Here is a 13,209-nt window from a genome sequence, read left to right as displayed (position 1 = left end):
CCCCGCCAAGCAACAACAACTCGAGGAGCGGGGCGGGGAGGCCCGTGAAACGTCACGGCGGACTGTCCAATGAGAAACGGCGTTGACAGACGCGCGCGCCCTGTGCCCAATCAGTGAAGGCGGCTCGAATGGCTCCCCTACCTTGCTGACTGTGGGCGGAGCGGCCTGAGGAGGCGGCGGTGGAGCAGGGGGTGGTTTGGTTGCGCGGTACTAGCGGTGCCCGCCGAAGGGGGAGGAGGCGAGGAGCGAGCTGTGCGGCCAGAGCGGGAAAGAGACTCGTCCTTGCGTCCGAGTTCTGGAGCCGCTGCACCCCGGCTCCTGGGGCTGCGGCAGCGGCTGCGAGGGGACGGGCGTCCGCTGTCTCCCGGGTTCCCCTAGTAGCGACCCGAGGGATCGGAAAAGGAGAAGATGGAGGAGGAGGGCGGCAGTGGCGGCGGCGGCGCCGCGGGGACCAGCGCGGATAGCGGCGACGGTGGAGAGCAGCTTCTCACCGTCAAGCACGAGCTGCGGACCGGTGAGCGACCCCGCCCTCTGCCGGCCGGGTCCGGCACGGGGGCGCGCCTGAGGGCACGCGGGTGCCCGCGCGGGGCTGGGGGCGCGGGGCCGGAGCCGTGGGCGCGGAGGGGCGGGCCCGGGGCGGGGCGTCGCGGGCTGGGTGCGAGCCCCTGGGGTCCCGGGAGGTGGGGGCGCGTCTGGGAGAGGCGGCCGAAAGTTTTCCCGAGCCCGGGAATGAGCGGCGGGCACCTGGCATCGGGGCTAGCGCAGCCGCCGACCGCTGCCCGTGGCACGCACTTCCAAGGATGTCGCTGCTCCCCCTTCCCGCACAGGTGACACTTGTGTCTCTGCGTCCTGTCGGGGTGAAAGGTGCTCCTGCCTCAGCGTGGGGAAAGCGGCGCTTTGTTTTGGAGCGTGACTCCCTGCTCCGCCCCTCTTTCCCCTCGAGGGGGTCCCGGTGGCGCTCTGTGGAACCATTTCCTAAGGTGCTAGGGTCCCGTAAGAGATAAATGGGGGGGTGCGCCTCGGGCTTTTACCGAGTCCAGTCTCTGAAGACATGAACAGGAATCGCGGGCTGCAGGGATTGAGTGCCTTTATTCTCACTTATCATGAAATACTGTACTTGGCCTTGAATTTCCTTGAGAGGTCTCTGGAGATGATGGCTCTGTAAATTTAAAGCTCCAGGTAAAAGGAACGAACGAGCTGGCTTCAGCACTTACTTTCTAATGTTTGAGATCACTGTGGTTGTCCTAAACTTTATAACTAATTAAATGTATTTGTTGTGTAGGTCCGGGTTTTTCATTATGGAAAATGCTTATTCAGACCAATCAGTACAGTTTGGTTCATATTCTTGGAGCCCAGTCACGTATTGGAGATAATATTAATACTTGTTTTCTCTGAACAGATAATACATTTTAGTAAGTCGTTCGTTATGATTAGATATGTTTGTGAGCGTTGAAGGTTTTTCACAGAGCTTCTTTAGCATATTGGGATATTCTTTTTTTTTTGAGACGGAGTTTTGCTCTTGTTGCCCAGGCTGGAGTGCAATGGTGCGAACCTCTGCCTCCCGGGCTCAAGCAATTCTCCTGCCTCAGCCTCCCGAGTAGCTGGGATTACAGGCATGCACTACCATGCCCAGCTAATTCCGTATTTTTAACAGAGAAGGGGTTTCTCCATGTTGGTCAGGCTGGTCTTGAACTCCCGACCTCAGGTGATCTGCCTGACTCGGCCTCCCAAAGTGCTGGGATTACAGGTGTGAACCACTGCGCCCGGCCATGATATTCTTTAATTGTGAAGGCACAAAGCTTAAATAGCAGGTTTCAGGTGTTCACCTAGTACATCTTGTTTCTGTTTTGAACAGATTGGAAAGTTACCTCTGTTCGTCTGTTCTTTCGGTTTTTGTTAATTTCTACTGAGATTGCCTATTAGCATTCCATTGGGTGCCAGTGTGGTGACTTAATTCAAGAGAGATGTCAAATTCATGCTTCTTGAGTCAACATTTGTAATCATTGTTTTTTTGGTCATTGTGAATCTGTTATATCTCTTGAGCCAGTTATTACATATTTTTGAGTTCCTAACATAACCTGTATGGATTCAAGTGATTTGGTTTTTCTTCTCTCAATTTCATAGACAAATATTTTCCAAAAGGCTCTTATATAGTTTACTCAATATACATTTATTCTGATTTGTGGCAGGCTCCGTGTCAGGTGCTTTCTGGTGTGAAGATTGTGAATTTTATTCTTGTCTTACATAATGATCCACTGATTTATATGTATGGAATCCTACTGTACAGCAAAAGCTACTTGAAGTCATATGCTTCTCTGTCGTCGACTGTGGTGCAACAAGCAGCTTTTTGCTAAATGACCAAGGAGCAACCTGCTTGTTATTGGTAGTCAACCAACTGCTCAGTTTCTGGATTTTACGAACAATGCTAGTTTTGTAGAAAACAGTGAGTACTGCTTTATTTCCCCCTCTCTTCTAACTGTGTGAATCATCAGCTTCAAGTTTGCATTTTAGAAATTTTTCTGATGGATGGTGAGATTATACTGAATTCATTAGTACTGTTAACTGTCAAAGGAAATGAACAATCATTTTGATTTATTACTGAACCCTGGAACAACTGACCGGATATAGTGGTCAAAAACACTGTTAAAATATAACTTGAAAGAGTTGCTCATCTTCAGCCAGCTGCCCTTCTTTCAGCACATGATGTTATAATAGGCACCAAAGTAATTTGATCTGATATGGTCCCGACTCAGAATGTGGACAGGCATCTAGTTATATCAGGCTGGCAGTTGGTGGTTGCTCATTTTTGCAGAACACTTTATTGTATTCCGTAGGATGAATGAAAAAGCAAAAAATGTCCCATGAAAGGACATGGAGTTGGAAGACATGATTCTAAATCCCATCTCTGCTGCTTACTTGTAGACATGGGCAAGTCACTTCACCCTTTCAGATTTGCGTCTTTTATCTACAAAACGTGAGAATTGAATGAGACACTGTTGGAAAAGTGCTAAGCAGGTTGTTTGGCATATAGTGAGCCCTTAGGAACCGTTAGTTGAATGTACATATAAAAATCACTCCATAATGGCATCTTATCTTGAAGTGTGTGATTTAATCCAGTGTAATTTGGGAAACAAATCACTCATTTAGTGTTTAGCTTATGCCACACTGCCTATTATCTTTTTCTGTATATGTCCTGTTGTCTCATGTATAGTGTAAATTTGCCATAATCTTTGTGGCCACTTACCAGCCTGTGTGTATCTCTTTAGTAACATTTAACACAGAGTCCATTTACTTGTCTGTGTTAGACTGTAAGGTCCTTGAGGGCAGGCAGGCACCATGTCCTTTGTTTATTTGCAACCCCTGACCTATAGTAGGTACTTAATATTTGAATGAATTCATTGAATGCATGAGAATCCAGGAGCAAGTCTAGTAAGTTTATTGTATTACTAGTGCCTTGCAGATGTTATTTGGTTGATAAGTGGATGACAGTGACTATAAAAGCTGAAGAATGCAGAGCATAGGATTAGGCAGATCACTTAAACGTAACATTTCTTGAGCATTGACTAAGAAAATGTCCTGCCCTCTAATAGTAGGGGAGGAGGCGATATAAACCAGTGGTTAATATAATACTGCCATAAGTATAATAGGAAAGGGATATACAAGTATAGAGTTAGCAAAGAATGGGTTAGGACTTTTAGCTTTCAAATAATCAAATCTGATGTTTCGACAATAACAAAAAGGATATTATTAGAAGGATATTGGGTTATCTTACCCATTTATCTAGTAAATATTTTATTTCCTCTTACATACTGGGAGCTGTTTTTGCTAGGTGATAGGACATGTATGGTCTGTCCATTGGAAGAATAGGGTTGCATCAAGAACTATTGGTACCAGAGACTTATCATTGTCTGTATTTTGTCCACCTTGAATCTCTGCTTGTCCCTATGTGTGGCTTCATTCTCCCCCACCACTTTTCCCACGTGGGAAAAATCATGCTGTTGGTAGACTCCAAGTTTTATATCTACAAGCTTCCGCTACTGAAAATACACCACCTTCTTCTCAGCTTCAGTTATAAAGATCTCAGGAAAGGACTTTTTTGGCTTGCCTTTTGGTGAGGTATCCACTTTTGGATCATTCACCTAAGGCCAGGGGATGGGATCATGTTTTTGTAACATGGCAGCAACTTTAGTAAACATGGATGGGGTTAAACTAAACTCTAGGAAGAGGAAGAGTTGCTGGGAAGACATATACTTAGATGCCTGTCATTAGGAGAGAGAGCCTAACACTGAGGAGAAGGTTGAGGAAGTTTATTGCGGTGTAACAAATTACTCCAAACCTTAGTGGCTTAAACAACATGATTTCTGTGGGTCAGGAATTTAGGAGTGGCTTAGCTTGTTGGTTCTTTTTTTTTTTTATTTTAATTGTAAGTGAATTAACACAGGAAGCTTCTTGGTTCTAACTCAGGGACTCTCATGAGGTTGTAGTCAAGATGTTGGCCAGGACTGCAGTCACCTGAAGACTTGTCTGGATCTGGTGATTACCCTTCCAAGATGGCTCACTCACATGTTGGCAGGATGCTCAGTTCCTTGCCATGTGAACCTCTCTATAGCATGGCTTGAGTGTTCTCATGACAGGCAGCTGGTTTCCCCAAGAACAAGTGACTCAAGGGAGAGGGCAAGGTGGAACCCACTCTGCCATGTCTTTTGTTGTTTTGTTTTTTACAGACGCGATCTATCCAGGCTGCAGTGCAGTGGTGCGATCAAGGCTTACTATAATCTCAAACCCCTGGGCTCGAGAGATTCTCCTGCCTCAGTCTCCTGAGTAACTCTGAGACTACAAGCATGCACCACCACACCTGGCTAATTTATTATTTTTTTTGTAAAGACAGGATCTCGCTATGCTCACACTGGTCTCCAACTCCTGGGCTCAAGTGATCATCCCACCTGGGCCTTCCAAAGTACTGAGATTACAGGCATGAGCCAACATGCCTGGCAAAATTAATCCATTTTGTAGCATGTATCAGTACTTCATTTTGTTGTTGTTGTTATTGTTGTTGATAATGGTGTTCCATTGTGTAGATGTACCAAGTTTTGTTTATCCATTCACCAGTTTGAAATTTGGGTTGTTTCCACCTTTTGGCTATTGTAAATAATGCTGCTATGCACATTTGTGGACAAGTTTTTGTGTGAACCTATGTTTATTTCTCTTGGGTAAATAGTAGCAGTAAAACTGCTGGATCACTTGTTAAAACAAAGTTAAACAAAGTGTATGTTTAACTTTGTAAGAACCTTCCAAACTGTTGTCTAGAGTGGCTGTATCATTTTATATTCCCATCAGCAATGTATGAGACCTCCTATTCCTTCACAGCCTAACCAACAGTATTGTCTGTCTTTTTGCTTACCATAGGAAGTGTGAAGTGATTATGTATTTCCCTAATACCTGATAAACATCTTTTCATGTGCTTATTGGCCATTTATATACCTTTGGAGAAATGTTGATTCAGATCCTTTGCCCATTTTAAAATTGGCTAGTTTTGCCTTTTTTTTTTTTTTTTTTTTTGATTGTGATATATGAGAGTTCTTTATATGTTTTAGGTACATGTGTCTTATCAGGAATATGGATTTGCAGATATTTTCTTCCATAAATGAGTTGTCTTTTCACTTTTTTGATGGTGTTCTTAGAGGCACAAAAGTCTTTAATTAAATTTTTTTTTTTTTTTTTTTTTTAAATAATAGTTAAGGGATCTCCCTGTGTTGCCCAGGCTGGTCTTGAACTCTTGGACTTGAGTGATTCTCCCTCCTTAGCCTCCCAAAGTGTTGGGATTATAGGCATGAGCCACTGTGCCTGGCCTAAAAGTCTTAAAAAAATTTTTTTTTGAGACAGTCTTGCTCTGTTGCCCAGGCTGAATGCAGTGGCATGATCTTGGCTCACCACAACCCCTGCCTCCTGGGTTCAAGCAATTCTCATGCTTCAGCCACCCTAGTAGCTAGAATTACAGGTGTGTGCCACCATGCCTGGCTAATTTTTGTATTTTTAATAGAGACGGCATTGCCAGGCTGGTCTCGAACTCCTGTCCTCAAGGGATACAGCTGCCTCGGCCTCCCTAAGTGCTGAGATTACAGGAGTGAGCCTCTGCTCCTGACCCTAAAAGTTTTTAATGTTGATGAAACCTTTTTTTTTTTCTTTTTTTTTCTTGTATCTGAGAAATCATTCACTAATTCAGGATTATGAAGATTTATGTCTCTGTTTTCTTCCAAGTTTATGGCTTTAGCTGTTACATTTAGAACTTTGATCCATTTTGAGGTAATTGTTGGATATCATATGAGGTAGTGATTCATATTCATTCTTCTGCATGTAAATATCCAATTGTTCCAGCACTATTAGCTGAAAGACTATTTTTTCTCCATTTTATTGACTTGGCACCCTTATTGAAAATCAGCTGACTATAGATGTATGGGTTTATTTATTTTATGCTCTCAGTTCTCTTCCACTGATCTTACGTCTCTCCTTATACCAGTACCACACTGTCTTGAATACAACTTTTTAGTAAGTTTTGAAATTGAGAAATGTGAATCTTATTCTTCAACATTGTTTTGGTTATTTTGGATTCCTTGTATTTCCATATGAATTCTAGGATTAGCTTGTTAGTATCTGCAAAGAAGCCAGCTCAGTGGCATTCTGATAGGAATCACATTGAATTTGTAGGTAAACTTTGGGAGTGTTGACATCTTAGTAATGTTAAATTTTCTGATCCGTGAACATGGGATGTCTTGCCATTTATTTAGGTTGTCTTCAGTTTCTTTCAACAATGTTTTTCAGTATTCAGAGTATAAATTTACACTTCTGTTAATTGTATTCCTACGTATTTTATTTATTTTTTTGATGCTATTGTAAAAGGATCTCCTTTCTTAATTTTATTTTTGGGTTGCTCATTGCAAGAGTATAGAGGCACAGATTTTATCTCGTGTCCTGCTATCTTGGTGAACTAATTTATTGGTTCTAATAGTTTTTTAGTGGACACCTTAGGATTTTTTATTTATAAGACTGTGTTAGCCATGAATAGACAGTTTTACTTCTTTCTTTCCAATCCAGATGCCTTTTGTTTTAATTTCCTGCTTCATTGCCTTGGCTAGAACCTTCACTGCAGTTCAGTAGAACTGGCAAGAGCAGACATCCTTGTCTTATTCTTGATCCTGGGGGAAAACTTTAGTCTTATACCACTGAGTATGGGGTTAGCTATGGGTTTTTCATAGATATACTTTATCAGATTGAAGACTTTCCCTTCTGCTTCTAGTTTGTTTGGGTGTTTTTTTTAAATCATGAAAGACTGTTGGATTTTGTCAGATGCTTTTTTCTGCATCTATTGAGATGACTATATATATATATATTTTTTTTTCCCCTGTTCATATGGTATATTCCATTAATTAAGTTTCGGATGTTAAACCAACCTTGCATTTCTGGGACAAATCCTGTTTGTTATACTATATAACCCTTTTTCTTTGTTGCTGGATTCAGTTTGCTTGTATTTTATTAAGGATTTGTGTCTATATTCATAATAAATATTTGTCTGGAGTTTTCTTTTTTTGTGATGCCTCTGTCTAGTCTCCCCAAAATATTCTTGATTCATTTCTGCCACCAACTAAAGATATTATTTATTTGGTTACTGTTGTCCATATTTAGTCTTTTAAGTAAGTCTTTTTTTTTTTTTTTTTTTGAGGCAGAGTCTTTCTTTGTCTTCGAGGCTGGAGTGTGGTGCTGATCTCGGCTCACTGTAACCTTCGTCTCCTGGGTTCAAGCGATTCTGTTGACTCAACCTCCCAAGTAGCTAGAATCACAGGTACCCACTACCACACCTGGCTAATTTTTGTATTTTTTTTCTTTTTTTTTAATAGAGATGGGGTTTTCCCATGTTGGCCAGGCTTGTCTTGAACTCCTTACCTCAGGTGATCTGCCTGCCTTGGCCTCCCAAAGTGCTGGGATTACAGGCGTCAGCCACCGCACCCGGCCTTAAGTAAAGATTTAACAAAGGTAGGGAGTGGGCTGTAGTTCTAAGACAGCCCCTAATTTGCTATGTGACCTGGGATAAGTAATTTTGCCTTTCTGAGCCCAAGTGTTTTCATTCATAAAGTAAAGGTGTTGGACTGAGTTATAACCAAAGTACTTACCAGCATTAAGGCTCTTCTGTGGAATTTCCATGGAAATTGTGGTATAGACAAAGTTAGTTCCTTGTCTTTTCCTGATCCTGGGGGAAAGGCTTTAGTCTTCTACCACTGAGTATAAGGTTAGCTGTGAGTTTTTCATAGATGTACTTTATCAGGTTGAGAAAGTTCTCTTCTATTCCTACCTGGTTTGGGTGGGTTTTTTTTTTTTTTTTTTTTAATCATAAAAGGATGTTTTGACTGGGTGCAGTGGCTCATGCCTGTAATCCCAGTACTTTGGGAGGCCAAAGTGGGTGGATCACCTGAGGTCAGGAGTTCAAGACCAGCCTGGCCAACATGGTGAAACCCCATCTCTACTAAAAGTACAAAAAATTAGCCAGGTGTGAGCACCTGTAATCCCAGCTACTTTGGAGGCTGAGGCAGGAGAATTGCTTGAACCTGGTAGGCAGAGGTTGCAGTGAGCTGAGGTCACACCATTGCACTCCAGTTTGGGCAACAAGAGCAAAACTCCCTCTCAAAAAAATAAAATAAAGTAAAATAAAGGATGTTTCATGATAAAAAGTTCAGAGTGGTAATTTATTGTTATTGATTTTTAAAATTTCATTTTATTGAGACAGGATCTCACTATGTTGCCCAGGGTGGTCTTGAACTCCTGGGCTCAAGCAATCTTCCTATCTCTGCCTCTCAAAGTATATAGAGATTACAGGTACAAGCCACCAAGTCTGGCTGGTGATTTACTTTATTTATTTATTTATTTATTTTAGACAGAGTTCCACTCTGTCACCCAGACTGGAGCTCAATGGTGTGATCTAGCTCACTGCATCATCTGCCTCCTGGATTCAAGTGATCCTCCCACGTCAGCCTCCCAAGTAGCTAGGACTACAGGTGCATGCCACCACGCCTGGCTTATTTTTGTATATTTTGGTAGAGGCAGGGTTTCACCATGTTTGCCAGACTGGTCTGAAACTCCTGACCTCATGTGATCCACCTGCCTCGACCTCCCAAATGGCTAGAATTACAGATGTGAGCCACCGTACCTGACCCTGTGATTTACTTTAAAAGATCATCCTGTTTTACCAAAGGATTCATGTTGAATCCATCAAAAAACAGCAGTTACCTGCTGCATTTTCAATGTGGTTCCATTAATAAATGATGTGATTTGTAATTATCTTTTAAGAAACATAACTGTTACTTACAAGAAGATACTTTTTTTTTTTTTTTTGAAACAAACATAGCTTATAAAAGCAAGCTGGCTGGGCACAGTGGCTCATGCCTGTAATCCCAGCACTTTGGGAAGCCAAGGAGGGTAGATCACCTGAAGTCAGGAGTTCGAGACCAGCCTGGCCAACATGGTGAAACCCCATCTCTACTAAAAATACAAAAATTAGCCGGGCATGGTGGCGGATGCCTGTAATCCCAGCTACTTGGGAGGCTTAGGCAGGAGAATTGCTTGAACCTGGGAGGCAGAAGTTGCAGTGAGTTGAGATTGTGCCACTGCATTCCAGCCTGAGGGACAGAGTGAGACTGCATCTAAAAAAAAAAAAAAACCAGTAAGATGATTTTTTTTTGTTTTTTGTTTTATTTATTTTGAAGATAAAGTCTTACTCTGTTGCCCAGCCTGGAATACAGTGGTGATAATAGCTCACTGAAGCTTCAACCTGTTGGGCTCAAGTGAACCTTCTGCCTCAGCCTCCCAAGTAGCTAGGACTACAGGCACACACCACCATGCCTAATTTTCTTTTTCTTTATTTGTAGAGATAGGATTTGCTATGTTGCCCAGACTGGTCTTGAAATTCTGGCCTCAAGGGATCCTCCTGCCTCAGCCTCCCAAAGTGTTTAGATTATGGGCATAAGCCACCATGCCCAGCCCAGTAAGAAACTTTGAAAGATTTCAGTGACAGTTTTAGTTATCTATGAGTATAGTACAGCTCTCCTTTTTTTTTTTTTTCGAGACAGAGTCTTGCTCTGTCACCAGGCAGCAAGCTGGAGTGCAGTGGCACAATCTCGGCTCACTGCAATCTCCACCTCCTGGGTTCAAGCAATTCTGCTGCCTTAGCCTCCTAAGTAGCCGGGACTACAGGCGTGGGCCACCACGCCAAGCTAATTTTTGTATTTTTTAGCAGAGATGGGGTTTCACCATGTTGGCCAGGATGGTTTCGATCTCTTGACCTCGTGATCTGCCCGCCTAGGCCTCCCAAAGTGCTGGGATTACAAGCGTGAGCCACCACACCCGGCCTACAGCTCTCCTTTTTATACTTTTTATGTATAAATATATATATAAATATATATATATTTATACATAAATATATATTGAGATCCTGTCTCAATAAAATGAAATTTTAAAAATCAAAAAATATTTATATATATATTTATGTATATATGTATAAATAAATATATATTTATACATATGTTATATATTTATGTATATATGTATACATAAATATATATATTTATACATATGTATTTATGTATATATGTATAAATATATATATTTATGTATAAATATATTTATATTCACAAGTGGCATAGTGACATTTTGGTCAATGGCAGACTGCACATAGATCGTGGTCAATAAAATTGTGTTACTGTATCTTCACTCTACTTTTTCTCTGGTTATATACGCAAATACTTAAAATTATTTTCCAGTTGCCTATGGTATTTGTACAGTAACATGCTGTACAGGGTTATAGCCTAGGAATAATAGGTTATATTATATAGCAGGTGTGTAGTCATGTATGCCATCTAGGTTTGTGTAAGTAAACTCTGTGGTGTTTGTGCAACCATGAAATCGCCTAATGATGTTTCTCAGAACATGTTCCTGTTGTTAAGCAACACGTGACTGAATATGTGTGTGTGTGTTTGTATTTTTTTGTAGTATTTGTCCCTTTTTTCATGTTTTCCTCACCTTGAGAAGAGTAGGAAGAACTTGTGCTCTTTTGTTCTATAGGATACATTGGGATGGTTAAAATATGAATAGATTATTAACAGTACCCTAACTTGGTTCCCTAGAGCCTAGACCTTAAAAGAAAATCCCTTCTTAACTTTCTACCATGAATTTTAGAGATTAAGAAAATCATCTAATGGGGCAAAGAAGGTGACGTCTTATCCCTTCTGTCAAAGGGGATTCAAGTGTATTTTGTATTTGTAGTCTGTAGGGGGACAAAGCCTCAGGTGTTAAGTCTAATGTTGTATCAGACCCAACATTAACCTCTGCTCCAAAGCAAGGAAACATTCTGAAGCCTCAGCTTCCTGGAGACACAAGCGGTTTGACGGGCAGGAGTGAATTCTTGCCTGTGAAAAAGAAGCTGATTCTTGGTGAAAACTGCTCTAGGGAAAATCTAACATAATAACATCATGTGTTAGTTGGAGCTTCACAATTAAATACACTGTTGAGACATGTCAGTCCTCAAGCACTGTAGGAAGGGAGGGGTTGTCACAGTTATCTCCTTTGAGCTCCCATCAGGATTTACAGATCTCTCTGTGCACCTCAAAGGTATGATCCCTCCTACATTCATCTTGCTTTTCAGGGAAGATGAATAGGGTCTAAAATAGACTCTTGGCCTCATTATGTTTGTTTCTAGCAGTGTCCCTCTCAGCTCAGGTGTAGCTAGCTATTCCTCCAAAAATCACACAAGTTCTTTCTATTTTATATACTCAAAGTTGTGAGTGGGATGGCTGTCTCACTTTTTTTCTCTCTTTTTAAAAAATGTATTCAGTAGGCATCCTCCCCTGTGACTGCAGGGAGAATAAGGAAGTAAAGTTCCCGATTTTTAGTGTAGTACTTGGGGTATTGCAATTATTTTATTTCACACTCAAGTTTTTGTGTAGGTGTGCTTTTTTTAATATAGTTAGGGTGTTTTTGACAAAAATTGTGTAAATAAAATTTTTGTATATCCTATTATCTGGAATATAGAAAGTGAATTTGATACTTAAAATAATTCTGTAATTAATTCTTGTATTTTAAAAACTTTTTAAGTTTTCCGCTTGTGGCTCTTACTGTTAGGTAGATTTTTCTTATACTATTCTTACAATTTAGGTAGCTTCAAACAAATAAATGATGAAGTATTGTGTGGTAGGCTGAATAATGACCACTCCCCTAAGATATTCACATCCTAATCCCTTGAACCTGGAACATGTTGTCTTACATGTCAAAAGAGACCTTGCAGATGTGATTAAGTATCCTGAGATGGGGAGATTACCATGTGGGCTCAGTGAAATCACCAGAGACCTTACCAGAGGGAGGCAGGAGGGCCAGAGTCAGAGAAGGTGATGTGAAGATGAAGCAGAGAAAAAGAAGAGATTTGATGAGGAAACAGATCAGAGTGATGCCATTGCTGGAAGGGAGGCCATGAGCTGAGGAATGCAGACAGCCTCTAGAAGCAGGGGAACAGATTTTCCCCTAGAATATCCAAAAGGAACACATCTCTGCTGTCACCTTGATTTTAGCTCCAGGAGATTCAGTTTCAGACTTCTGGTCTCCAGAACTGTATGAAAACAAATTTGTGGTGTTAATAAGCCATCAGGTTTATGTTAATTTTCCACTGCAGTAACAGGAAACTAATACAACTTAATAAGATTGGATTAACCAGGAGATAATTTTGCCCCAAGATATGGGTGACTAAGGGTGATAACAGAATGTGAAGCAGTCAGTTATTTAACAACTGTTTTGCCAGAAAATGGTAGTCAAGTGTCATTCTTTGTAGAAGTAGAATGGTGTCTTCTCTAATGAATGCCCAAGGAGAGATTCCTTTCTGATCTCAGCACCAAGCCTAGCTGTGCTGCCTTTGACCAGCTGTTCTGCTTTTCATGGGAATACTCTGAAGTAGGTGGCTGAGCAGACCTCTTTTATCAAGTTGGTGGCTAGAAAGCATCAAATCTCAGGCCTATACCACTTAGAAGTATGATTTGGCATGCGTATTGAATCTTATCCTGGCAGCATTTTGTGCCCTTGTTCTTTCTTCTTTTCTTATGCTTTAATTTGTTCTGGTAATTTGCCTTACATCTTTTCTGGACCAAGGCAAGGATTAGGTAAATATATAATTAAATAAAT

At 41.3% G+C, this 13,209-nt stretch overlaps 1 protein-coding gene across 2 annotated transcripts in view; it reads left to right on the top strand.

Moving 5' to 3' along the window:
- Positions 1–204: 204 nt before the first annotated feature.
- Positions 205–13,209, top strand: part of RPS6KA5 (ribosomal protein S6 kinase A5) — a 188,647-nt gene continuing 175,642 nt past the window's right edge. For both annotated transcript variants that reach the window (XM_012453114.3, XM_012453113.2), the window contains exon 1: positions 205–514. In XM_012453114.3, the coding sequence (XP_012308537.2) occupies positions 409–514 (106 nt within the window). In that variant the 5' untranslated portion in view covers positions 205–408. The remainder of the gene's footprint in view (positions 515–13,209) is intronic.

Source organism: Aotus nancymaae, unplaced genomic scaffold (genome assembly GCF_030222135.1).
Source record: "Aotus nancymaae isolate 86718 unplaced genomic scaffold, 86718_ANA_hifiasm-v0.15.2.pri h1tg000011l, whole genome shotgun sequence".
NCBI lineage: Eukaryota > Metazoa > Chordata > Mammalia > Primates > Aotidae > Aotus > Aotus nancymaae.
The sequence above is the reverse complement of the archived record's forward strand: the minus strand, read 5'-3'. Positions and strand labels throughout refer to the sequence as shown.